Source organism: Mya arenaria, chromosome 10 (assembly GCF_026914265.1).
Source record: "Mya arenaria isolate MELC-2E11 chromosome 10, ASM2691426v1".
In the NCBI taxonomy this organism is placed as follows: domain Eukaryota; kingdom Metazoa; phylum Mollusca; class Bivalvia; order Myida; family Myidae; genus Mya; species Mya arenaria.
The window spans coordinates 18,732,902-18,760,847 of record NC_069131.1 but is presented as its reverse complement, the minus strand read 5'-3'; the positions used below and the strand labels follow the sequence as shown (position 1 = coordinate 18,760,847).

The 27,946-nt window shown below is 32.7% G+C and overlaps 1 protein-coding gene across 3 annotated transcripts; it reads right to left on the bottom strand.

Annotated features, from left to right (window-relative positions):
- Window positions 1-161: 161 nt before the first annotated feature.
- LOC128205288 (adhesion G protein-coupled receptor L3-like) lies at window positions 162-24,117 on the bottom strand. 3 transcript variants are annotated; one of them, XM_052906819.1, is made up of 28 exons: window positions 23,934-24,117; window positions 19,427-19,513; window positions 18,515-18,662; window positions 18,236-18,408; window positions 17,472-17,582; window positions 14,192-14,350; window positions 13,574-13,654; window positions 13,148-13,246; window positions 12,901-12,989; window positions 11,858-12,040; window positions 11,657-11,728; window positions 10,661-10,769; window positions 10,342-10,437; window positions 9,777-9,858; window positions 9,420-9,516; window positions 8,645-8,691; window positions 6,943-7,075; window positions 6,586-6,689; window positions 6,319-6,421; window positions 5,928-6,078; window positions 5,401-5,470; window positions 5,244-5,310; window positions 4,832-4,917; window positions 4,280-4,406; window positions 3,847-3,888; window positions 3,594-3,671; window positions 2,343-2,416; window positions 162-1,807 (listed from the first exon to the last, which is right to left on the bottom strand). In XM_052906819.1, the coding sequence occupies exons 1-27, from the start codon at window positions 23,998-24,000 to the stop codon at window positions 2,387-2,389; spliced, it is 2,691 nt and encodes an 896-aa protein (XP_052762779.1). In that variant the 5' UTR covers window positions 24,001-24,117; the 3' UTR covers window positions 162-1,807; window positions 2,343-2,386. The 3 variants fall into 3 exon arrangements, with proteins under 3 accessions (XP_052762779.1, XP_052762777.1, XP_052762780.1); XM_052906817.1 differs by having other exon boundaries at window positions 162-2,416; XM_052906820.1 differs by lacking the exons at window positions 162-1,807; window positions 2,343-2,416; window positions 3,594-3,671; window positions 3,847-3,888 and having other exon boundaries at window positions 4,339-4,406; window positions 4,742-4,917.
- Window positions 24,118-27,946: the final 3,829 nt, after the last annotated feature.

The following is a 27,946-nucleotide window of genomic DNA, read 5'->3' as shown; positions in this document are numbered from 1 at the left end:
GACCAATTTTTGTCACCTTAATCCAGCGGTCCCCATAATGCCTAGATTAATATATATATGGTCACCTTAATATCTGTAGTAGATATATATATATATATATATATATATATATATATATATATATATATATATATATATATATAAATACTTTCATAAGGGCATGTAAAAAGAAAAACGAAAATAAAAGATTAATACACAAATATTAAACACTATATTAAGTACAATGAAATAACTTGATAATAAGTATTTGTGTTAGGCTATTTTGGTGGAGGATCGGGGTTTATCAGTGCAATTTTAACACAAAATAACACGGCAGCAAGCTTCATTTTAAATAATATAAAAATAAATTTGTATGCCATGGTAATGTAGGAGTTGTCGCTTTTTAACCATTTATTTTCAATTTTAGCAATGCTTATGTTAATCAATGTACAATACAAGAAGTTTATCGCTAGTTTGAATGCTATTATAGAAACATTTACGATTGGATGTAGTAACTCTCATTTAATTCAATGAATCACCGCACTTTAGCAGCAACAGAATTATTAAAATAATGATTTGTGATTGAATAAAGAAAAAAAACTTATGACTTCAGACAGATATTTTCTGTAAATAAAAACATCATACTATCGATAACTGCAATAGTAAACATTGTCGCGCAATTTCTTTCATTTGCTCATATTTGTACAAAAGAATACAAATTCTGAGCAAAATGCAAAACACAAATATTCGAACACTTGGTTTTAAGATTGTATCCCCTTTTAAATCTTCAAACTAAGGAAGCTCGGACCTTACTGGGAAATTAACCAAACAAACAAGCCATAAACATAGTCTGACTAACATTTCATCTACATAATGTCATCAACGTAGCGTGGTGAACAATCTTCTCATGGCTTCGACCTTTAATACCCTAGCTTGCAAACGGTCAGACTACAAACGCTGCTCAGACGATGACGGTGATTATATTCCACTTAAGAAACTTCAACAGACAAAAACGATATGTTTTGTCAACATATGTTTTGCACTGATCGTGACTGCAATAATAAGGTAAATGCGTCGTGAAACTATATTTTTTCTACTCACACTGAGTCTCGTGAAATAAAATACCATCTTGCACTAAATTCAAAAAATACCTGAATAACATATGTAATACTTTAAAGTTGACTAGATACTGACTTGGTAAACAAGGAAACAGTAATTCAAATGACATATACAATAAATAATTGCATAAAATAAATAACAATTTAAACATGCAAGTATATAACATTACTGTGATAAAGAGTAATTTATAATTCAAAATAATTACTCGTCGTTAGATTTCATTATTATCGACAGTTCTAAAGCGATTATAAATTAAAAATATGCCAAAGATAACTAAGTCAGTTGAATTCACCACTTGATATGTCTCCAAAAAAAATTTGAATGAACTAAATTGTATCTTAAAGAGTGTAGGAACAAGTTAATATTTCGTTTTCATATGTTTCCACCTTGAATGAATATTTATGGGCAAAAACTACAGAAACAAGCTGAGTAGCCAAAAGTTTAAACATAGCTTTATGTTATAAACCCCGTTTCATGGCACAGGGTAAACGCCAACGACATAGAACACAAAACAAAATAATCACAAACTAGAAACATTTAAGAATAGCACAAAACTCCGCAAACAACACAGTGCACATTTACTATATAAAACAATAGGTTTGTTTATCAAGAATTGTTAGGTACCGCCTTGGAACGGTCAGTAAAATGTCAATTTACCTGGGGTTTAAACCATTTTACGTGCACAAACCTCACTCTTATACCACCATTCCTGAATAAGGTAAAAACGTAAAATGTAAATCTTATCAAAGTTTGCATTAACTTGAGGAAAATTAATAATAAAACAAATAAAAATAAAATAATAGAAACCCCAAGTACTTCAATGATTATGGATCTCAACACTAAATGCACACGGACGAATAGAATTAAGAGTACCTATTGCATAACTTTTTAAAGATATGATGCAGCTATTTTGCAGCATCACACACATTCTGCCTTAAAAAATAAAACGTTTAAGACTGTGTGGTCATAGAGTTTCATAATAAAAAGCATCATTATACTAAAACTGAGAATATATAAAGAAAAACATATCAAAAAAGAAAAATAACATGTGTTCGCTAAACTTCTCTTCCAAATGATTACCTATGTATAATATTTTAAGTCCAATTTTGTAGGGGATGTAGATGTATTTTCAATTTAAAGGTAATTCTAACGAAGCTTAAACATATGTGGGATTTCTACCCGATAGACACCGAATATATTTACTTCTGATCAACTTATTGACAGATTCGACTGTAAGTATATACTTTAGTCTGTAAATTGGTCAGTTATACAGTTGATTCAGTAGACATCACGCTTGATTTGGTACAGCCGAGGATTTCTGTAAACACACAATCATATTTTGATAATATATATATATTTACATTATAACCCACTTTCATTTCATGCAGCCTTCAATAACTACCACGATTAATCGACTACAGCTATAACACACGTCATAATTTGCTGAAAACAAAATAGATTATGAGACGTTTAGAGCATTTAAGGGGTAAATGTTAAAGGGACTGTACACCAGATTGACACCAAAAAAAGATTTGTCATATAATCTCAGGACAATTATTTAATAGAACGTGTTTCGCTTTGAAATCATAATTGTAAAAAATACTAAAAAAAAAAAAAATGTCGGAGACCGAGTTCGAACATGTGTCGCCAAAATTGCAGTCCAGCGTCGTATCCACTGAGCTACGACGGCTTACTCTATAAAGCTATACACCTAACTCGGTAATCTCACGTAATAACACCGACTAGCCAAGAAATGAATTCTACTAGGTAGACATACCCATCTTTTTTAATGAAAAAATACGATACAACTGCTTAACTAAGATAAATTGTAAACTAGGTGGTACTTTTGTTAGTAAGCTTAAATGCATTGTACACATTAATACCAAGTTTATGACAGTTTTAGACAATTGTCTTTTTTTCTTGTGAATTGATCATCTGGTGCATAGTTGCTTTAATGACTAATCATTAAGGCTTTACGTCATACATTCAAACTATGATATTTCCCAAATATGTAGATACCAATACATCGTTTCTAAGTCGATCTGGTTTATAGACCGGATTAGTATAACTTATTTGTTCTTACGGCATTCTTGTTAGATGTTGATTAAAGTTAAAAATATGTGCTAGGGATGCAAACGAATGGCAAAATTGATGTTCGAATATTATGTGCACATGTACATATGTCAGCAAATGTCTTGTTCTATTTTCTTTACAAATCGATGTCTTGGATTAGCTAAAACATTAAGTTATTTCGCATATTTAACATATTAATGAAGAGTCTTAAAATTGCACTAAGCCACTTTTAAACTGTAAACAAATGTCAATAAATAACCTTTCTCTCAATCAAATACTGTAATATATTCTTATATATTCTATGTTTATTCTTGTTATTGTGAAAAGTTTATATTACGAACAATATAATTACGAAGTAATGTTTTGTTAATTACAATTTAACAAACACACAAAATAAGAATTATAATACAATTAATCATTACCGATTTCATTTCAGTAGCAGTGATCGAGACCTCTGGTGCATGCCACCGGGCTCGCCTAGCTTTGAACACCTCCTGCACCTTCGATACATGGTTTTATCGTGTTATAGACAATGCAGTCACCGAATTATTATTCACAAGTGAGTGTGTTGGATTACATACCTTAGAGCAGTACACGGTTTTATCTTTTTACACGCATAATATAAACGCGTCTATCTTTGCAGTTTTAATACATTAAAAATGGGAGCAAACATACTTTTCTATCCAGAATGCACTGAACAACGAATATAAGGACCCCCTGAAAATAAAAACATAGTTATTTTGTTTCATTTAAGAGCTTTTTTTGACGGTTTATGCAAAGGTGTATGTGCACTGTGGAACAAAATACTTACTAGTTTCAATTATATGTGGTTATATATGGAGATATGATCAATGTTTCAATCAGCAGAAAACAAATTGTTGTACTTGTACCTTCATGTTATTGTACACGTACCTACATAACAGCGAGCGTGTACTTACATAATAGTATATGTGTTCCGACTGTTGTACGTGCACAATGACAATTTGTTACACGTGTACATAAACACTTTAGTCCGTGTACCTACATACTATTGTCCGTGTACCGCCACTATGTTATAGGTGTACCTGCAGGTCGTTGTACGTGTGCATGCAGAATATTGAACGTGTACCTGTAGACTGTTGAAGATGACAAAGAGGTACTGGAACACGACTGTTTCTCTGTTGACAGCAAACACTCCGAAAAACCACGTGATCCCGAACACTGGCAACAAGACACACACGCTACGTAGCCCGGTCCTGTAACAGATAATACTAATTTTTAACGATTTTTTTTTATACACAAGCAGGTGTAAAACGCAAATGATGTATGCGTTTACTTCCATACTAAAGTATGTAAACATTGAGCATACAATTGGCATTCACCTTGCATTTGAGAAATAACAGTAAACATATCAGACCAACAAAATAGCATGAAATACTCACCAATAAGACTAGGACTCAATATATAACATCGGGCAATTATGAAATTACCAGTTGTCATTATATCGGTGCAAATAACATGCTACTTTACGTCTGACGTGAACGCTTTCACTCATGATTGTTTCAAACAATTCAATACAATGTTGACTAACATTTTAAGAAGTTTTAAAATTGGTATCAAAATAGTTTAAAGACGTGTGCAAGTCATAAGCGTAAGGCAGCGATAGAGAAATGAAACGTTCTTGATCTTGTCAGCATCTCCACGTTTTGACAAAGCGGAAGTCCCAAACATCCTTTTGATGACAGCGACTGTGATGATGGTGTTCGTCTTTAACAGAAACATAAACATAACTAGTAAGAATAATAAAACCAACAGCACATCCAGCATAAAAACAATACCTGAAAATTCATTGAAGCAAAAACGCAAATGAATATTATCCATATTAAGAAAATAATATTTTAAGAGCATGTGATTGATGCCTGTAAGTTTTCTTGTTGTTTTTTGTTTCTTTTCAAGCATTTACCATTTACTCATTCATCAACATGCTTATCAAACTATTTCTGCAACAAGAATAGCTACGAGAATATTGTTGTAAGATTTGTTTAGGTTGCAATCAAGATCGTTATCAAGAACATATAAAGGAAAACACTCACAAATACGATTGCCAATGCCGGTCCAGCAAAGGCCCAGAAAAGTCCCAAATCAATGCTTAGCCAACAGCTAGAAATAAAGAAAAACAAAAATGCAGCCCTCTTGAAACTAAAACCAAACAATTTAACAAAAAAACTTCATTTATTTGTGGGAACTTACAATTTGTCATTTCCATAACCTTTCAGTTTAGATGATGCAGCAGAAATGATGACAACGATCAGGGGTATTCCTGAAAATATATAGCCTCTAAATAGGGGAAATACTTATGTTTGCTTACCGAACAAAAACATGGTTAGCATCAATTTACAGTAGTTTTGTTAGGGGTTTTTCCAACAGTTGACTAAAAAGGGTTCGCGAAAATGTATTTTGGGGACTTGGTCAGGCTATAAGATCTATGTTGTTTATGGTTAAGATCAGTTAAATACAGAACTACTTTACTAGACTTACTTACTTTATCTTCAACTCATTAAGGTTATCTTGTTTTCATGTTCTTATCGAAAAAGGACACTCTTTAAATCATATATCTCAAATAGATCCCAGTGCATTACTATTTAATTATTTATTTTTTATCAGAAAGCTTCTTTTTTATTGAAAACCTTAAAACAATGGGTTTTCAATATATGTTTTTGTCTTTAAGTTAACCATAATGCGTATATAACGACTTTGTGATTTATATGTTCAACTACCGTAAGAAATTCCAAGCAATGCATGTAATGCGTTTCGTTTGTCATGAGGTCTAAGCACCATTTGTGCAATTATACATCCTTCCGATAGCATCAAGAAAAGGGCAACCAAAAACATGTAGTGGAGCAGAACGGCAATGGACGTGCACATGGCCTGTAAGACATAAAAACACACACAATGTACAGACAAATCACCGAATAAAGTGGATAAATCTTTAGGTTTTCAGTTATGACGACACACAATGTGTTCTCAAATGTTGTAGCAAGGATCAAACGCATAACTTTGAATGATAATTCACAAATGTAAACATTTCTACCACAAACGGATTATACAGTCATTATTTTAGACTGGCCTTTTAAATTTGAAATGCCATTATTCTTTGGACGTAATTACATGTTGTGAAGTGCTGTTGACCCCTGCCAGAAACACGACGTATGCCAGAAGTAAAACCGTACACAGGTTGACAAGTAAAGCTGACCTCGGCGTACGTACAACTCTGTAAGGATATAAATCTCAATTATATCTTTTTGACATAATCTTAATATTTTTCATAAAGTTACTATTATAACATTTATTGCAAGTATTTATGTCTTTTTCGTCAACCTTACTCCTTCATCTCTCAAATCACTCATACATTATGTATATAAAAACTCCATTTACCTCCAAAAGTAGACATAGGTCGTGATGGTAAGAAACAAGCCAATTATAGATATACTGCATCCCACAATTGACAAAACTCCAAGACGGCGATGGTGAAAAGTTTCCTAAATAGTTAAGGACTTGCATATATTTATCAGAAAATAAATAGGAATTTTTTCAGGAAATTAAAATAAAAAATAACAGAAATAATGAAAATCTTCTGTACCCATTAAATGTCTGAATAATTATTTTTTGATAATGCGGGTAAAAAGACGTTCTGCATGCACTATACAGGTCTTACTGGCAGTTATGTGTACACATGTACAACACATTTTAGTAATAAGCACTTTATGACGAGAAAACGAATTATATCACGACCGTTTCAGATGGACTTGCGGGGCTCATTAGAACAGCAAAGTTTGTCAGGTGGTTACACTGGCAGGACACGGTTCCCCTTTCCCTATCAAATTGTTCCAAAGTGCATCCATCAGTAGACCAAAGGCTTTTCCCGCTACAAAAGAGACAACACAGTCGTATGTAATACAAAATGACTTAGGGAAAGATATCAACTTGATTGAACTCATTTTGATTTGTGTAAAAGTAATCAAACATATCAGACTATTAATCAAGAATTGTAGTTTCGAAAAGATATGTTTCACATAAAATGATATATAAAAATGATGACTTAAATTTACTTAACTTACTTTTACCGCCGTACTAGTATGCCAATCATCTTCTTTTTTGAATTAAAGTTAAATGGGCACAATTGTGATAATGAAGTGCATTTGGTCCGCTTTCATCAATTCTATCCTATAGCATTATTATGTTTGAGCGCAAATGCGTTCAAATCAAAACTATGTTCTACACTCAAAAAGCATGAACTAGTCCAATCTATTACCTTACTAACGTTTACATATGAATGGTTTGTATAACAACTAGGGATGGCAATAAGTAACCGAGTACTCGAGTACTCGATCAATCATTTGAGTACCCGAGTATCAAATCACTACTCAAGTACTCAGATGATTGATATTTTGTTTATAAAATTCACAATTAACAGACGTAAGTATCAGATCTTTCGTGTATCCAAGCCGACAATTAACGGCCCCTCTAATTCCCGTTGTGTACACCGTAATACATTACTTGACAGTTATTGTGATAGTTGCAAACTGTCAACGAATGACCATAATTTGCATAACGCACTGATGTCAATTACCGATGTTTTGATAGCGATACATCTCTTACAGAATTGTATTGTTCACCAATAAGTGTGTTTTCACCAAACAATGGACGTTGACGAGCGAATTAATAACGGCCGTTACGTGCAATGATTCCTGAATGGGCGTATTTTTAGCAACGATTATCACAATTGATTGGTGGATATCTTAATCATGGACAAACAAATATTAATGAGGAAAACAACAATATTTCAGTATGAAGAACTGTCATTTTAAATAGTATTTCGTAGAGTAAACAACTAAACAATTTGTAAATAATTTTCGTTTATTGTAATTCTGAATTATTGAGTGTAGTCTCGATCATCTCGACGCTCGAATATGATCCGAGTTTTGCTTTCCATTTATATTGTAGTACATATACGTATAAAATGAAATGAAAACGACAAATTAAAAGCATGAAACAATACTTCTTTTCGTTCTGTTGATTTGTCTGTTAGGGTATAGTCTTATTTAAAGATGCAATTGCCAATATTACGAACAACGCACGATGTACACGACCGATACATATATACACAAAAATTTTCTTTCCCGAAAACCAAATTAAATTTATCCGTATAATCGTGTACTCGATCGAAAGATTGTCTGAGTACCGGACTACCAATTTTACTACCCGTTGCCATCCTTAATAAAAACCATTGCTCATACGTTTGAAAATTGAGCAAAATATTTTCACTGTTATATTTGTTCCCATAATGCATATATTTATGGTTTATCAAATTTGTATTTTAAATATTCAATTTTGTTTTTGAAAATATATGTATATGCTGATAACCATTTAATGTATAAATTGTATACTCTCAAATTTATTGAATTTAAGGAACCACAAATATATTAGGATGTACCTTCGATTTGTTTCCCAGAAGGAACAGAACGGATTTGTTAGGCTATTCTGAAATAATTGGACAAAAACAAAAGAAATATAAGTCTATTTCCACGCATAAACTCTGACCAATCATAAAATTATAAAGGAGCATTCACATCAATAAGCGAAAGACACTTTAGGTCACAAGTAAACAAACACACAAATATCAGTATAATTTTATGTTGGGCTTACCGCCACGGCATTGTCAGTGAAAACTAATAAGACAATGAAAATTACAGGGACAAGCCTAGTAGTATTAAAGTAACACCCTTGTTAAACGGTATACGACTAGGACCCAAGAGGTACTGGACGAGATGCAAAACAAACAACATACACTGACCACACTCGCATATAAAAGCTGTATCAATAATTGATTGGGTAACCGAATTTGAACTATCAGTGAAACACGAGTTCAATTAATTAAAAACACAAGTTCACTGGTACATGAATTCACTGGGGAACTTCTCCCAACATTTATCAGTACTTTCCGTATCAAAATGTAATTCTCATCGGAGCAGCCCAAACTTCCCGACAATGAAGAATATAGTAAAACAAATAGTATATAGTGAAAAAGCAACTACAGGTACATAGCAACTGATTAAAAATTAGAACAGGTATATAATTATTTAAAGATGCAAAGAAATCTATAAGTCAAAATACACCAAACATAACAATAACACAAGAAATTAACGGATAGAAACTCCAAAAATATGAAAACATCGAATGTCGAAATATGTATTTAAACATGTACATACATTTAAAAGATGGAAGCTCATTCTGACGTTCTCAGTCTTGATGTGATGCCCGTAAAAACTAAAGGACAAGACCGGACCGTTGATTGATCTGTCTAACCTGGCAATCGACACAACAAAGAACTTTTAATACTTCAAACTATAACATATTCTATGTCATGCAGGGAAATTGCTAGCATTGAGCTGTGGTATCGACCGAAGCTAGCTCAATTTCGTAGTTGTGCACATTTAATTGTCTAAACAATATCTTCTAAAAATGAAGCTACGTATGAATATAACTTAATGCAAATGCCATGTTTATATTTTGTAGATACGTAAAACATGCGAAAAGAACAGATATGGAAAGGACATTATACGTACGAGTCGATATCGTTTGAAGAGGTAGGCAACATTCCCGAAATACTTTTAAACAAGCTGCCGCTAAATACCTTTTTCCCAATATCTGTCTTACAAAAATATATTTTTCAGAACTTAAACATTTGCAACAGTATTCCTAACAAAGCAATCGAGCCGAACCGTTTAAACGAGACAAACAAAACATAATTAGAATCAATGTTTAAAACAAGTTCGTTCGATATCACATAATATATTATATTTTGACACATTGCTGAAGATACATCGGAGTGGCAAATAAGTTACGATTTTTGGCCAATTACTGTTATCAAAATAAACGTTATGTCCTTTAGACAACAGTGTTTCGTTTTGATATAAAAAGTTAAGAACATGTAAAGACATTTTTATTATCCCATAAACAAAAACAATAAATCTTTGATAGAGTCATAAACCTTTCTAAAATTAAATTTAAAATTAATTTCTATTGCATAGACATTGTGGTTCTATTCCATTTACGTATTACGTATAACTATGTGTACAAAATGAAATGACCCTTGCGTCTAATCATGAACCAATTACAAGATATGGCTACCTTGTCCACAGCCGACGACGATCTGATCGGTCGTACTGGCAGCAGCAGACGGAAAACTAATGTTTACACATTTGTCAACCTGCCCTATTTCTATAACTAAAATTATTGAAATATACTATAATATGATTTAACAAGCTTACATGCTTGCAATATAACTCAGGAAAACACTCATAATAAGGAACATTCAAGCTAATTAATATGTTATATTAGATTTAGAGTTTTTTTAACGTTTCAGATCCATTATTATGATTTAGTTAACAAAATGAATATGTTTTATTTGATAATAACACAATTTCTAAATACTTAACAAACTACTTACACAAATTTGACTTGTCGAACGTCTTGTTCCAATCACCGTTAGAAAAGTTTACAACTTTCGTTATAAAATGGTCGATTGTGTTTATAACTGAGTCGGCACCAACTCCCTTCTGTTGTTCAGAGAAATAAATCAAACACTAACCTAAGGTTATATTCGCCACAAAATGGCGATTCGTATTCATATATCAGTTAAGCGTAATATTTTTTTTTATTATTATTACCTAACGTTTCTTCAAGAAGAGGTAAGTTGCATCTCAGAAATCGGAAACATTTGTCGTCAATGTATACTTTTATATGTATATAAGGAAATAGTAAAGTAGGGTAAATCATTTAATAAGGACAATGTTTGAAGTGATAAACATCTGTTACAATTTCAAAAACAATTTGTTATTCACACTATTGGTTAGGGATTGTTTATAAAGCGATTATGTCTTTAAGAGAAGATGGAAAAAGAACATGTATTTTTCGAAAGAAAAACAGTGAGAATATTCTATTTTGACCATTTTTCAGAGCAAAATAAAACGTGTATACAATTTTAAATGAAACCCGACATCCAGACATGCTTGGGGATGTATTTTTGGCAAAAGTAAAATTCCACGTCATTTTGTACCAGCGTTATAACATCCGAAATCGAAATGGGTATATCGCATTTAGATAATTATCACTCAAAACATAGTGATTATTTTGAAAATTCCCTAGCCTAGCAAAAAGTTTATGATTTCTCCGAAAAAAAAATTATCAACCCTAAACGTACAATGTCTTCCGCAGCTAAATGTCTGAGCAGAAGGGTAACCTTTAATACAGCCTAAGCGTAGCTTGAGGAAATTGTCATATTGTCATATTGACCTTTATTTATTTTGAGTAATTAAAACAATTAATAATGTTTTATGTGCAATTTTATTTTAATAACATTAGAAACCAAGAAAATTGAGTAGTCAAGGAGTCTTAATAAAAAAAAAATCAGATACATTTTCTAACATAAGGAAAACATACATACGTCATTAATTAAACTTTTCCAAGACGATGTCGCATTCCCATTTAGTAAATTATTCGCAACTTCGAAGAAACTCTTAAAAAAGAGAGCAAATATGACATCTTAATAGACAACTGTACAAACACACACATTTGTGATTGCTTCGAGAAAATTATGATGTTTATGTTTGTTTATATTTCTAAACTAGCTATGAAAAGCACATACGTCAGTGTCGTTTTCGATTGTAGCAGAATTGATTTTGATGTCTTCAATGACTTTATCAAGAATCTGGTTAACATTCTGTAGATCGCCCACTGTCGGCATATTCTCGTTGGCAGTTGTCAAGCTATTCGTTTCCTGGTTTAACTTCAACAAAGCATCCGTAGCATTGAGGGAGCCATTAAACACCTTCAAAATTAAACAAATAGTAATTATAAATATATTGTTTACCCTCGCAACTTTTCCCAGCCAGACAGAGTTGACTTTCGATGCCAAAGAAAGAATTTATCCTCACCGGATGGTTGGCTTAACCCCCTCAAAGATATTTTAACGCAAAAATGTTGTTAGAGACGCGATAAATGAGATCAGAATTGTCACACAGCGCCGATTGTTGTAAATAATAAAAAAATGTTTATTCTTTAGATCCAACCGACTTTCCTTGTCGAAGCTCACTCAGATGCCGATTAAATAATTAAGTCGTCATCCCAGGGAGCATCATGCCGTCTTTGCGACGTGGACGCGAAAACCGATGGAAGAAATACTATATCTTCATTAAAAACTGTCAATGAATGTAGTTGTGAAACTCGGACGCTATTGAAATGAACATCACAATCAGCCGATGTAAAACAGTAAAATTGAAGAATGGAAAAATTGCATGCTTATTCTGAAAACACGTACGAATAGGTTTGCTATTTTGATTTTCAGTTACTCGTTATTTTTCGCAGCTAATGCCATTAAAAAACATTTTTTTATATCTTATTGTTAAAGCTTTCAGACTTCATGCTAATTATATGACATATCCTTCATTATTCCACAAAAACATGTTTTCAAATCCATTTGAAATCATTGACAAATGAAAAAAACTTATGTATTATACAGGATAATACATGTCTGACCATGGCTTTTGGTTGATAATTGCCCCAGCTAAAGCCTTTGGGCAATTATTCATTCCACTGGGGAAATTATCAACAAAAAGCCATGGTAAACCATGTATTATTCTATAAATAAAATACATATTTAAGATACTATGAAAGAATATTCCTTTGTACCTGGACATATAAATCCTGTATCGCCTTCCTTGTGCAATTGTTAACAGGGTTCAGATATTTGCCTTGTTGACAACGACGGTAAATGTCGCCTAAAATACAAACAACTTTGTTCTTATTGTCACGTGATGTATAAACATACAATTTGTTTAGATATGCATGTATTACTCTTTGGAAAACAAAGACAAGAGTTTATAGCCACTTTCAACTTAAAGGTAATCGCTTCACTAATTCCTAAATGATACTATACCTTGGTATCCTTCACTGCATCTGTATCGAGATATCTGCCCATCAAGAGCTTCTGGCCATTCCACGCCATTTTCTTTGGATGCAGCGCATGTGATTGGCCCTGAATAATTCGTATTAGAAAGACTGTGTGAAAGTATATTATAATTCATAGAGGACGATTAAAGTTTAGAGTGTCTTAAATGTTCATAAAATGCACTTTTCGCTACAAACATAAAGAACGATATACAATTTTTATGGTAACATTAACTTCACAAAACCAACAAAGATTAAAGCATTCAAACTCATGATGTATTTTTACAAAACCCATACTGTTTAAGTTCTGTTTTGGTTTTAACATTATGTTGGTTTTTGATTTTGCAATTACGAGCGATATTTTGGCAGACATGCTATCTATCGACATACAGTTTGAGTAAACACAAACGTTAACCTGTGTCATGGACCACTGTGTCCGCGGTAATATCTTCATTAGCACTTGTAGCGTTCACTGAACCGTTGTCTTTTTCGTTACCTAGCGAATTGAAGAACAACTGTACAAAGTGTGTTCAATGAGGGCCCTGTTTTAAAGTGATTTTCCCAAAACTATTTTTCATGAAAACACAATTAAAAGTACAAATGAAAAGAAGATTTAATACAAAACCTGCCTCGAGAAATTGACTGCCAATCGAAAGCATAACGCTAGTGTTAAGGTGTTCTAGAACGACACGCGGCTCTTAAAGCTGCACTATCACAGATTCACTGGCTTTACATCTTTTTGTATTGTTTGACTTGGAATGAGCACATTTTTGCGTAAATATCTGCAAACCAGTAATAAAAGACTGCTGACAAAAATCAGTTACTAACGGTTTCAGAAAAATGCATAAACATCATTTTTTTTACTAAAATATAAAAATCTGCGATCTGAATTTTTGTCAGAAGTCTTTTATCACTGGTTTGCAGATATTTACGCAAACATTTGCTCGTTCCAAGACAAAAAATAAAAAACAGTTGTCAAAACGTTCAATCTGTGAGAGGGCAGATTTAATAAAACTTTTTTGCAAGAAAGTACCTTCTTCAATGCAATTGACATTCGCCCAGGCATCGTCATCAAGGCAGTCAAACACCATAGAACTAGCGACAAACCCACTATCACAAATAACAACTGCATATTCACCGCAGCCTACGTACTGTACATGGCTAACATAATTGATGTTGGGAAGGCGACACGCTGGGGACAAATGAAAAATGCAGTTTAAATTTTAATGCAAATATATCATATTATACTCAACGACATATTCAGGTAACTCGTTGCTCCGAAATCTAGCAGTGGAAGAGGTGTTGACATTTTGATGTTCATGAAAATCAATATGAAAATTATATTTTGGATGAATGATAAAAGTCTTGCTATGTTAGTATTAAAACTTTTGTGTCATTGTTTGATACCCATCAAATATAATGCAATTCAAATAATCATTTGTGACCGTGATTGTATTGTTTTGTGTGTTGTGCATCGTTATGGAGTGCATTATAAACATGTTCCTCTATTCCTTAAGATACATAATCCAACATGAAACAGATAATTTGTGATATGATATCCTCTGGGGAACAGTATGTTTTAACGTCCGCATTTAGTAACATGTATTGAGATCACCATGCTTATTCCTAGTTTTCACTGTCAATCCACTACACAGACAGAAATATGGAGGATTTAATTCATTACGTTTATACACCAAATCTTGTAAGCAAATAAAAATGGTGGTAGAAATGTTTACCTTCAAATGTCCTTGGCATTAAAAAGTCAGTACTGTTTGCTTACATGAAGCGCATTGTCAAAAATATACATCACATGTTGTTGTTTAGGTAATTTTTGTGCTTTAGCCTTAAAATTACATTGACCTTGACCTTGAAGCGGTAAGTGTCATATGTCACTTTAAAGTACAATATGGTAGACGTATTTTATCAATATCAATATTCACACTTGTCTTTAATGGAAAATTTCGACACTCAAAAATAACATTTTTACTCAATTTACAATTTATGGCGGCAATCTTGGTTTCTTGGTCCCCGCCATGTGTTGGCAATTTATGACACAAGTTCCATATACTAAAGGCTTTGCAAAAACTATTGTGTGTAACGTTGTTTGCTATTTCATTGTTGCTACTCTTCCCCGGGATACACTGATAATCACCCAACTATGAATGCCTATTGGAGGTTTAACATAGCAAACTTTAATATAGCTCAATACTTAATTGTTTTATGCATGATACTTCGTTTATAAGGATTTTTAGCAGATTGATACATTTAAATGCCATATCGTTTAAATAATGTTATTTGTTTAATAAAAAAACACTAAGGAAAAAAAATGGAATAAGGTGATGGTACATATTTGGCTGGTTTTTCTTACCAGCATATCTTATGTGGCCCTCTTATGAATTATTATAAACAGAAATGAGACTATGTCAACGAACTATATTCTTTTAATGCAATACTGTATTATTTTGTAAATGTTTAAAAACAATTGTAGAAAATAAACAATTTCACATGCAGACCTTGAAATGACCTTGAAATAACTTTTGTGACCTAAATATACAATATATTAGACTGATTGACATATGTACACAATTACTCAACACATTAAAGTCAATACACGTTTCTGTTAGATAGTTATAACACAAGTAATAAGACTTGTCATGGGCTCGAAAAACGGTGGCCATTTTGGCTGTTGTCTTGAATACCATGGTAACCTGCATGATGCAATTGTCCGCCCTCGCTTTAAATGAACTTTAGACATCCACCGACACAAATATACCAACAAAAATGCACACTTATACCTTTAAGGGATGTATGGCATTCTGTTTTTGTAGCCTCAGTTCTATTTGGCTAAGAAGGAAGAGGGCCATTTAACGTCAGCTCCATCACTTAACGGTTGTGCAATGAAAATGAGCTGTAGACACTTCAGTGGTGCAGCTGTGCCCTGTGTTTACTTCTGTACACGTACACTGTGGTGCCCGAATCGTACTTGTGCATATTTTGAGATCTGCTAAAACTTTAAGTACACTTCGTTGCTTACAGGTACCATTATATATAGTAATTACGCCGGAACATCACAAAAATAACAAGAACTTTTTAAAAAGGAAATATGCACCTTACACTAAAATTGGTTGTATTGTAGCTTTAATGATTGTCCTGTCGAGTAGTTGGGCGCTGTCGAGTAAGTCGAAGTAACAGAAAAGATTCGACTTGTTACACATATCGTAATTTGCAAGTATATTGTTGATAGGCGCGGTATATCTTAGAGATATTCGCATGTACCATTTGTTTGCATACCATTAAATTTATTTAAAAATACTAGTTTCCTTATATGGGTACCGATTTCTTCAATATACTGTATAGCACTGTGATATACTGCGAGTGTCTACAGCTCATTTTCTTTGTACCACCGTTAAATGGTGGAGCTGGCGTTTAGTAGCTGTGAAGAAAAACGCAATGTATAGTTCTCAAAATTTTATCGGAAAACGTTTAAACGATATATCAATAGTTCATGTTATCATAAACCTTCTTTAAAACGTCGTATAATTCCACAAAAAGTGATATTATCAACAATCCAACTTATCTCTTTAGGATCTATCTGTAATAGCTGATTTTAGCACAAATTGGTTTGAATCAACGACAGTCGCTTTTAACATCACTGAGCAAGTTACTCTACCGTTCGAACTTATACAGTCGAACCCCGTTAACTATAACCCCTAGTGACCGATGGAAATACCTCGAGCCTCGGATAATTCGAGCCAAGCGAGAATCTTTACCTTCAGTATAAAGAATCAACTAGAAATTCGAGCCAAGCGAGTTCGAGCCAACGGGGTTCGACTGTATGTCAACTTGTAAGAAATATCTTCAACTTCAACAGTAAACCATACTTTTCCATTTTAATTATCGACATAAAAATATGATTTATAAACATATACTTAATCGATATATTTACGACATTTTACCACCACGAACACTGCTCGCGCTTTCTGAGCAGCTAGTTTTCTAAAGTAAAAACATGGTAACCTTCTACTATGCCATCGAGTAACCCGCATCCCAATGTGTTCATGTTTCAGTATTAAACTCACAACTGTCATAATTTCAAAAAGTATATGTTTTCAAACAGTGTTCACTTGATGAACTCACATTGATAGTACACTGTAACAAAACTTTGTCTTCTTTTTGCAATATAAATATCATATTGAAAAGGCCCTTGAAATTCAACGCATCTAAGGTTGCAAATGGTCATAAAATAAATTAAATGCTTTAAAACTGAAGGCGATTTGTTAATTCATACACTATTATATATGTACAGTTCTAACCTGAATCATTGTAGCATTCCGGGTTGCCTATAAGACACGCGAACTGGGGGTGAGATCTATTACCTTTCACACCAACATAATCTCTCCAATCAGCAGCACGACAGATGGCATCTTTAAAACAAGAATAAAAATGTATATTGACCGGCGATTATCCGTTCCACAATAAGAGGACACGTTCGAGATTAAAACAATAGATAAAGGCAACAGGCCCCAATTTCTAGAAACTTCTTACGTCTCTAATAAAAGGATTAAGATTATCCCACTATTTTTGTCTTTCAATATTTTGCGTTTTATATGCTCCTTTAAATGTTCATTTACTTAAGATAAGGATTATCGTTAATGTAATCACAATAAAACATTTTTCATTATAAAAATTCACTATAAGTATGTATTTCTGCTAATTGAAATTAGCAACTTAAGCCTGTTAAGCTTAAGAAGTTTCGATAAATTGAGGCCTGGTGATTTTTCTCTTGCTTTAAATGGCCATTTTTGTATTCAAAAGTACGTTAAACAACCTTTTGTTGCAACAGAAGATGGCCCTTACTTTACTTTTTTATTTAAGTATATTCTTCAGCAGGCTTTTCTACAATGCAGCATGCATAATATATTCACACAACATATACAATTATTGCAGCATTACGCAGTATACGTGTGTAAATATTATATCACGTGAAATATGAGGTATCTACGATCAATTCAATTCAATGAAGTGTGCGACATGTAATGAAAATAGAAGTATTGGGTTCACCAGCAAAGAGAATCACCTGTAGCACACATAACTCCTACATCCTCATAGTGTTTACAGTCGGTACGCCCCAATTCACCATGAGCACAATCAGCAATGCTTGACTCATTTCCTAGGCAGCGAACATCGTCTAGCCAGATCGTACCATTGCCTTCCCCATAAAAACCTTCCGGTATCACAGTGGCATCAGTTCTTAAACAAAGATGAAGAATGGTACTTGTCTGTAAATATAAACATATTACAAATATTTATACTAAAGAAAAAAAAATAACCTGATATGTCAATTAAAGTTTCTTACACATTTATGTGCAGCATTCTGCACACAACCGATGCGGCATCTGCGTTGAAGTGGTCATCACATATTGTTCCCCAGCGTCCATTTATGTACACCTCGACACGACCTTCGTAATTTGTGGGTCCGTCAACAAGCCGCACTTTCGTATCATCTGAAGGTATGCATACATTTAGTGGACAGACTTACCAAACACCGATTATTCGATACCGCATCATTAAAGTTCTTACAATCAATAATAATAATGATAAAAAATATAATGAAATAAAAGCCATACCAAAACTTTCTTGTAAACAATCTCGTTTTCACCAAGTTCATTCAGTGAAAACACAAAAAGAGGAAAAATATCTGAATTGAATACATGTTAGACCAATACAATTCAAATAACTTATGTCGTGCGATTGATGTTGTTTCTCAAATCTAAATTAAGGAAATCAAATTTTAAAACAATACTTTCATTCCCCACCCGCTTTTTTGTCAAAGGCAATAAAAGAAACAAACCTTATTTGGCCTTATTAATCAAATACTAAAATTTTGCAAGACCAGATTCACGTCCAACAACTGTGTCACAAAACAAATTATGGTTGACCACCTAAAATCGTTTTTTGGAGACTTTTTTAAGTTCTAAACATATAGGGTTTAATCTACTTTTCTTCCTGATGTTTTATTTTTTCCCATGAGACAACATTACCTTTAACCGCGACTGGATATTGATACAGATGTGTTTCGATATAAAAAACTAATCCGTTTGAATTTTATATCTGTTGTTTTTTGCATACATCTTGAAATCAGCATCAAAAATCAAAATGATAACACAGTCAATTTACAAGATTGTTATGGAAGGAAAACTTAATTGTAATTTCAAAGTACTAACTACCTTAGAATACATACAACGACAAAATTATTTAACGAATGTACCTGAAAATGTTGGCTCTAAAGTTGATATCAAATCTCCAAAATGATCAACATCAATGTTTCCATCTTGCCCATTTGCGACCGATATCCCTGTTTAACAAATAAACTCTTTTGAACAATTGCATGTGCTTCGTTTCGTTTTCTAATTCTCGGAAAAACAATAATTCTTACATCAAAACACAATTTGACAGGTAAAAGGGTACTTGATAGGTAGAAGGTTGGACCGTACTGGCTTTAAATGCATCAAAAAAGACATTTAATTACTACAGCAAAAAATGGAGGGTATAATTGATAAAGTATCCGTGAAAAGTATATGATTTACTAGGGTAGTTCCATATATACTGCTATCAAACCTAGACGATTGGGAGACTCATATATTTGCGCTTTATTGTATTCTAACTGTTATTCACAACTCTAGTAAGTATGTGTGCAACGTTTTAGTCTTTCCATGTTTTATAAACACACAACAGGCATAACATAATATCGACAAAAAGGGCTCATATTTCAGTACACATTTAAACATTTCCTAGCTTTTAAATAAGCTGTTTTGAGTTAAAGGATAAATATAGCGCATTTCCTCTTTAATCCAAACATTTTTTGAATGCTTAGCATATGCGACATTATTTGGTTGGCGATGTTTAGCGCGTCTAACTTGCAAAGAAGTTATAACCTTAGATTTTATGATTCACCAGCATTGAACATATTAGAAAAGATAAATTTCATATGAAAACAAACTGAATTATAGAATTTGTTTCATCGTGTGTAAATAAGTTCGGTGTATATTATATCATATTCTAAACGGTCTAATTTTGAAACGAAACATCGAACTAAGATCGGTATGGAACATCTTAGCGAGCTCCTCATAAGCGAACAGTTTATACAACGGACTTCCCTTTCTAATCAATACTTATGTGAACAACTACATAAACATGCACAGTAGCAAAATGTTTAAACATAAATCCGGTTTAATGACACTGGGTTAACGCCAAAGATTAAGAACACAAACACAAAAAAAACACAAACAAAAAACATGGAAGAACAGCACAAAACTCACAAACCGCACATTGCATACATATATATATATATACTATATATATAAAACTAGGTTTGTTTATCAAGGATTGGTAGAAATCGCCTTGGAACGGTAAGTAAATGTAAATCTACTGGGGGTTTAAACAGTTGGCATGCACAAATCTCACTATGATCATGCGAATTCATTTTGATATAATGATATCATACTTTTTGAAAGTACTTTTTCGTAAGGTTTTATTGCTATGACTTATCCAAAAAGTTACATCTTATGTAACTTGTGGTATAAAGGATGATATAAAGGATACTTGTTGATTTAAGATCGTATTTTATTAGCTAAGCGTCATAGAAGAGATATTAACACGAGTGGCGCGAAATTAACATATACTTTTATAGTTTTTATGTAAAATTTTAACAATTCCTAATGGGATGGAAAATGTGAATTTAGTATACTTTAGAAGAAAGATATTTTGGTCGACAAACGTTTTTTTCTATCAGGTTGTAAGATAGCGTACAAACGCGTGCATTCATTATGTAATTCTTGTATTCGTAAACATTAATAAGAAATCACTAAAAAAGATAGTGACACTTTTACGAATATCAATGAAAATAAAGTGCCAGTCTGCTTATCTAAAAATGAAAATGATCTTAGTGCTTTAGCAGGTTAACATTACGAACTGCGCATTAGGCTAACCGCATTAGAATTGAACCATCACACACCCCTCGTTAAGTGTATATTTACATATAATTACAGTTTTGTCAACGGAATCAACCTTTTGACGCAAACATATACATTATAGATTAAACATATCTGAAAAAGTAATGGAAAAACCATTTTCAACCAGTAAACAGTTAATGTACAGTGTGCTTTATTGCTGTAGTTCAAATAAATAAGTTTCTCATTAAGCCAGTTCAAATCACCCACTATCGTTTATTAACCTGGTTAAGATGGCACTTTGTGACCTACAAATAAAACTTAAGAACATGACTTAAGTATAGTGTTTGTTTTTCTTTACAACAATTCTTACAGAACACATTCCTTCTAGTTTTGAGCGGTCTTACTTAAGACGTGTAGTTGACATAAGCAAGTAACTTACTACAAATACGAGTAGCAACAACTGTATTTCTATACACCTAAGTAGTATGTAAGTCGCCAACTGGCCTTGAAACTAAAGTAATTATTGTCTTTTGCTTTAAGGATACACCCTGCATTGAAATAAATAAGATATATTAAGTTGTTTAAAAAAAATGATTATGTTCGGCAATACGCGTGTCTTGTTTGGCAATGTTATAAGCTACACCGCAGATGATTAACAAGGCGATGATTCTTGTTAACATTGCCGCACAAGGCAATATAAGATATTTACAATTTCGTTCCTACAGCATTGAAATGTATTTATTGAATGTTTTACGTGTTTTATCCACCAAACACTCAGTGGAACTGTTGGGGGGGGGGGGTATATCAACGAAGATTATGCAACAAAGGGATACCAGGGAAGAATTTCGTGTTGAATTAAAACAAGTTTTAAAGGATTCATCTCTTACCCTAACGAAATATTTCTCCTCAAATCTTAATAAAACATTTAATATAAAACTACCTTGTCACTGTATTTATTTGTATTACATACTATGAACTCTAACTACCACTGGACAATGCCCCATTGCTACTTTAAGAGAAATAGGTTGCGATAAGATTAACTTAATTGCAATGCAATACCTGCGTCTACAAAATGTATACATCTTGACAGCGTTATGAGTCAGGAATATGATAATACAGTAGTATTATGTGAATGATTTGGAAAGAAAATAAACTGACATTTCATAGAATTACTACCAACACCCATAACAACACTTTCGACAACACCATTATTTATCGAATATTTCTGATAACGATGGCTCCTTAGCTGATACAAAAAAACTCGTCCTTTCATCTTGGCCAAATCGAGACTGTTATCCCTTTTTCACAAATAAGTTCTCTTTTCACAAAGTTTTGTTTGTTTTGAATTCTTAATTCGTTGATAAACTAGGAGTATGACAGGAAGATAGAATGTATTACATCTAATATTTTGTATCATAATCGTTGGTTACATCTCCTTTATATGTGTTTGCAACGTTTAAATCATTTATTGTAAAAAGCAGAGATAACTAAATATCAATGACAAAGTCAAAACCCATGATGGTGAATTTCACAGATGTTGGCTTACATTTCTGTATGCATTTAAACGTTTATTTTGCTCTTTTATAAGCTCTATTGAGTAAAGGGATAAAAATGTTACACATTTGTTATTTACTCTTAACCTTCCTTAATTCTTACTTATCTATATGCGATCCCATTTCATTGCCGATGTTTTGGGCGTTTACTTGTAAGCTGGTTTATTAACTTTGACATGCTTTTTTCACCAGCGTTGAACATATCTTCGTATGGTATGAAATATTTAAATATTAAAATCAATTTTAATTCTAGTATAATTTATATATCTCATTTCTAACAGTCAAATATTGAAACATAGCATCGATATTAGAAAGGAAATGACCTGACACTTCTCGAATGCTAATAAATGAATAATCGGCATTACACTAATTTCACTTTACTATCAACACTTTTAAAAATAGTTGCCGCTTCTGAGCTGTCTCGATTTCCTGTTCTTGACATTTCTTTGGCAGTGTCAAACACAGACACTCCTACTTTAAATATCAATAATTGTTTTATGATGTTATATTTATTATGTACTTTGTAACAGGATATTGCTGTAATTAGTTCTTTGTTTTATGATTGAATCTTTATTATGTACTTTGTAACAGGATATTGTTATAATCAGTTCTTAAGTACTACCGCCGCACCGTTGCAATTCCACTTTGTATTTGCATAAGTATCAATTAATTGGTACGTTTTCAGTCAAATGATATATCATTAAAACTCGCAAACACTTGCACATCCTTTATAAACGTAAATGTGAAGAACCTATTCGTATATATATATATATATGTAGCATACCCCCGAATAATCTAACGACTGTAATCACACACATTTAAACTTTAAACGAGAATAACTACATTCGCCTTGTCTTTTTTTATTGTTAAACTTGACGTTCATATTGTGCAACGCACAGGGAGTTATTATGTCATTGTTCCTTTTCAACATTACGCTCCGGATCAGCGCGACGTCATTTAATCAATGATATACGACTTAACAAATCAACTATTCCTTTAAACAGTCCTATGGTGTCAATAGCATGTCACACTCTATTGCAAAAGATTGCGCTATTTTTAATCGCAATGAATATTTTTCTTGAATTTAAATGTGAATATTGATCGCATTTTTTTCCTGCATTTATGCTGAATGAACGCAGTCGAAAAGCGAGCGTAGATATTATAACCAAGAAGCGATAGCAGCATGAACGCAAGAAAAAATACGTTCAAGCTTTAATCAAGCGATATAAAATGTGTATATAAATTGTAAAACAATGTGCTTAAGTCTTACCAATTATTGAAGAAGAAATCAAATAGTCCGTAATGACAAAAACCAAAAATATGCTCGTAGAACACATTTTCGGGAATAACTACAGCTAGAGGAATTGAATCAACTTCCCATGTAATTTATTTGATAGCTGTTTCAAATAAGTATAAGTAAGGAAATTAATACGAATGAAGTAGAAATAAATGTATCCTTGTCTTTAATTAAACATATCCTGTTGTGTGAAAGTGCATGAGAAGAAACACGGAAGACAAAACAACAGACACTCCCATTTGTAAAATATTAGTAATGAATGTATTTCTAAAAGCACACAAATTAGGTATAAACATGTTGTTCTTTTAGTGCATTATTGCCATAGTATATGAAATATGAATTAATTTTAAATGAATTTCATATATTTTTTATAGAGTATTAAGGTATACCTTTTGTCTAATTTACTTAACAGCAGACTCGTGTTTAAATCTAAATCCAAGCTAATCCCTAGTTAAGATTTTGAACTCGTTCTTTCTAGCTATATTTAAATAATAGTAAGTTTCTGTAAGTAATAAAATATAAACACATTTTCTTCGAGCATTGGTGTTATTGCAGTTGTAGATGTTTATTGTTTTTGTGTTGTTGTTTTTGGTTGTTAGCACAGTTGTGTCATTTATCATTAATAATTTAATACATTTCTGTGTTAAAAGTTACGTGATTTGCATTGAAACTGTCACCTTTTAACTGTTGGAAAGTTCGGGCATGTCAAAAAGAAGATATTCTGACAAGATCAAGAAAGTGTTGTTTTTTGTGTTTTTTGTTTGTTTGTTATTTTACCGTGAATGATATTCATATATTGAATCGGAAAGTAATGACGTTATCATGATTAATCGTAACGACTTGTCCTATAATCCAGTATTATACTCTTTGTGATACTTTGGTTATCTTGCCGGAATACCAAACCAATTGTTCATCCAATACAATCAGGTCATTTTAAATTTAAACATAAATTTTGGACTATACAAGGATAATGTTCCGATGTCTTTGTTCAGTAGATGTTATATTAATGGTATCTTCTTAATGCAAACAGAGAAACGTTTAGTCGGATAAATTTAAGTATTATGATTACAATGCTGCGAAAAATTCCTTAAAAAAGATACGGCCAATCCGCATTAAAAACAGTCCGTGAAACAGATCATGTATTTAACTTCTCAATATATATACAACGAGCGAACTTTAGTTTGTGATCTACCACAATATCGGGATACGGAGCGTGTGTGTCTTGCTTTCAGTGCTCGGGATCACGTGGCTGTACGGAGAGTTTGCTCTCAACAGAGATACCGTCGTATTTCGGTACCTCTTTCTCATCTCAAACGTATGCAGGTACACCATTTTTAAATGTGTCTCTCTAAACGGGTCATCGTTAAACGAAACACACTAAACCTTGTCGATAATGTCTTTAACATATTTTCAATGAATTGCTCAACGTCTCTTGATAAAATACAAACTGTAATGAGTTTTTGCTCACATGTGGTAATTAGGATACTAATAATACATATTTAATATGGACCGCCTCATTGACAGTTCTTTAAAGTGTTTTGTTTGACAGTAGAAGTTCATTTGTAAAGCTTTAAAGATATTTTTAGTGTCTTCTAGATCATGCAAGACCATACATTTCACTTTGTTGGACTTTCGTTAATGTAAATGGAAATCATGGTATACACACTCTACGAATAAAACTGTCAGTCATACCATATGGATAAAAACAAGATATATTTGTTTGGTTTATCTCCAATATACCACATTTCTCTATATAGATGCAATTGATAGTCTCGTGATCACCAATAATATCTAAGCACATGTCATTATGGCCGAAAGAATCATAAAGTATTTGTTTGGAAACTGTTTCTGCTTTCTGATTGGGGAGTAACATATAATCCACTTACAAAGTAAATTGGTCCTTAACAAATACGTTTTTTTAATTAAACTAGTTGACAGACCAACAAACCTGTATAATTGCCGTCCATTTGAAATGAAACTGTACATTCCTTTATGCTTGAACGTCCTGCATGCAGCGGTCGTTTCCTTACGTCACACATATTATCATTCCCAACATATTAATTGACGTATTAAGCGGAATTACTCACTTAAACACTAGATTTCAACAATACATCAAAATTATTTACTCCTTTGTAGCCTACTACTGTCCCTAATATTTCAAATAAAAGACCACCAAGTAGAAACAAGTATCTCATTGATGATCTGTCTACTTATAACGAAAAGTAGTTCAGCATATATTTTTGGCTTTAACAAGCACTAACAAAGTTTAATGTTTAGAGTATTTTGTATGTTTTTTTTATACAATTTTGGGTTATGAGGCCTAATTTGCAAAACATACGTTAACGCGTGTGTGTCACGTAGGCCGTGCGTAATAGCATGCAATGAAACAAATCGTTTCAATGAGTTCTTTGCGTACACAAATAGTCAAAATCAGACTTAGATATCGATTACAGGTTAGATACCACCAATTAATCATAGCATTAAACACAGCTTTTCTTAGTGTACTTTTATATTCAGGGATAAGGAAACACAGAACGTGTTGCTTTATACCTTTTGAACGCTTCTTATTTATATATTGACTGAAAGCGAACAGTGACAAAAAGGATAACTTTGTTCTAAAGAACGATCTTTCGCTTTAATGTTTACAAATCCGTATATAATCTGATCATCTGTATATATTGCTACATAGAACCCGTGACATAACAATGGTTTAGAAGTCCAGCGGTTACGATCTTTTCTAGCAATCCAAAGGTAACAGTATCGATTCGGACATATTGTGTCTTCTTTTAAACATTTGTTACACATATTATTTATACTTTATTTCATTTTCATCCTTGTCAAAGCTTAATTTAATTATATATTAATATTAAGATTTGATAATTTGAATATTGTAGCAAATAACGCTGGTGTGCACCATTAGCAAGATAACAATTTAATTGATCAACCAATTTAGCTAAGTGTTCCCTTTGTTGTGGTCCTCAAATAATCATCCATTTTATGACAAATATGCAAAAACGTCTCAGACTGATAACTGTCTGTATTGGACCACATTAAGACAACTACGAGACATCATGGCATCGTCTTAAAGCTCAGTTAAAATAAAGATGAAACAATATTTGAGGTATTGTCATAGCTTTTGCGATTTTGAATGAAATTGTGCCAAGAATGCTCATGTACATTTAAGGTCACTATTTTCACGATGAGAACCTCAACCACAATGATCCTTTAAATCCCGTTGCCATCATTATACCATTGTCGTAGACGTCAGCGTAAACATTTTCAGTTTGACAAAATGTTACCAGAGACTTTCAACCTCTACAACAACGCCGTTTACTCTAGTTTATAGTTACTGGTGAGTTAGGCTCCAGAATTCTATTTCGTCCTGTCTGTTTGAAACAGACTAAAGATATTTAACAGCATAACTGGTTAAATCGAGTTCGGTGAAAAAAAATGCGAAAGAGATGTTTCAAAATACTCATGGACATTTAAGGTCACTTCTGTCATGATTAGACACCACCATCAAAATGATCAATTTCATCATTATTCTTGTCATCGTTATGGTCATCACCATCACCAATATCATCGTTATCGACATCATCGCCAAATGATAGTCTTCCATCACCACAAGGATTATTAACCCCACAACGATATCATAATTAAAATGAAGTTGATTGAACTTACTGCAAAGCTATTCAGTGTTATAAAATGATAGTTGAGACTGAATTGAATATAGTTTTAATAGTGATCAAAAGGGGAAAAATGGAGAATTTGCGGTATCGTAGCTGTAAAATAACAAAACATTTATAGAGGCTTATATTTAATTATATATACATCAATAATATTATATCTGAAATCAAATTATTGATATAAGATAATGCATTGAGAATCTACACATTTAAACAACCTACATTGTACGCCTTTAAAGTTTTTGCAAGTGCTATCTTCCCGTTACTTATAATGGATGCTGATCAGCCATTTGGTGCAAT

Coding starts and splice junctions, on each gene's coding strand:
- LOC128205288 (XM_052906817.1), bottom strand. CDS start 24,000: ATGTGTTCTACGAGCATATTTTTGGTTTTTGTCATTACGGACTATTTG. Junction 10,438..10,660: donor GTTCGACAAGTCAAATTTGT/GTAAGTAGTTTG, acceptor CAATAATTTTAG/TTATAGAAATAGGGCAGGTT. Junction 4,407..4,831: donor GGAGATGCTGACAAGATCAA/GAACGTTTCATT, acceptor TATCTGTTACAG/GACCGGGCTACGTAGCGTGT.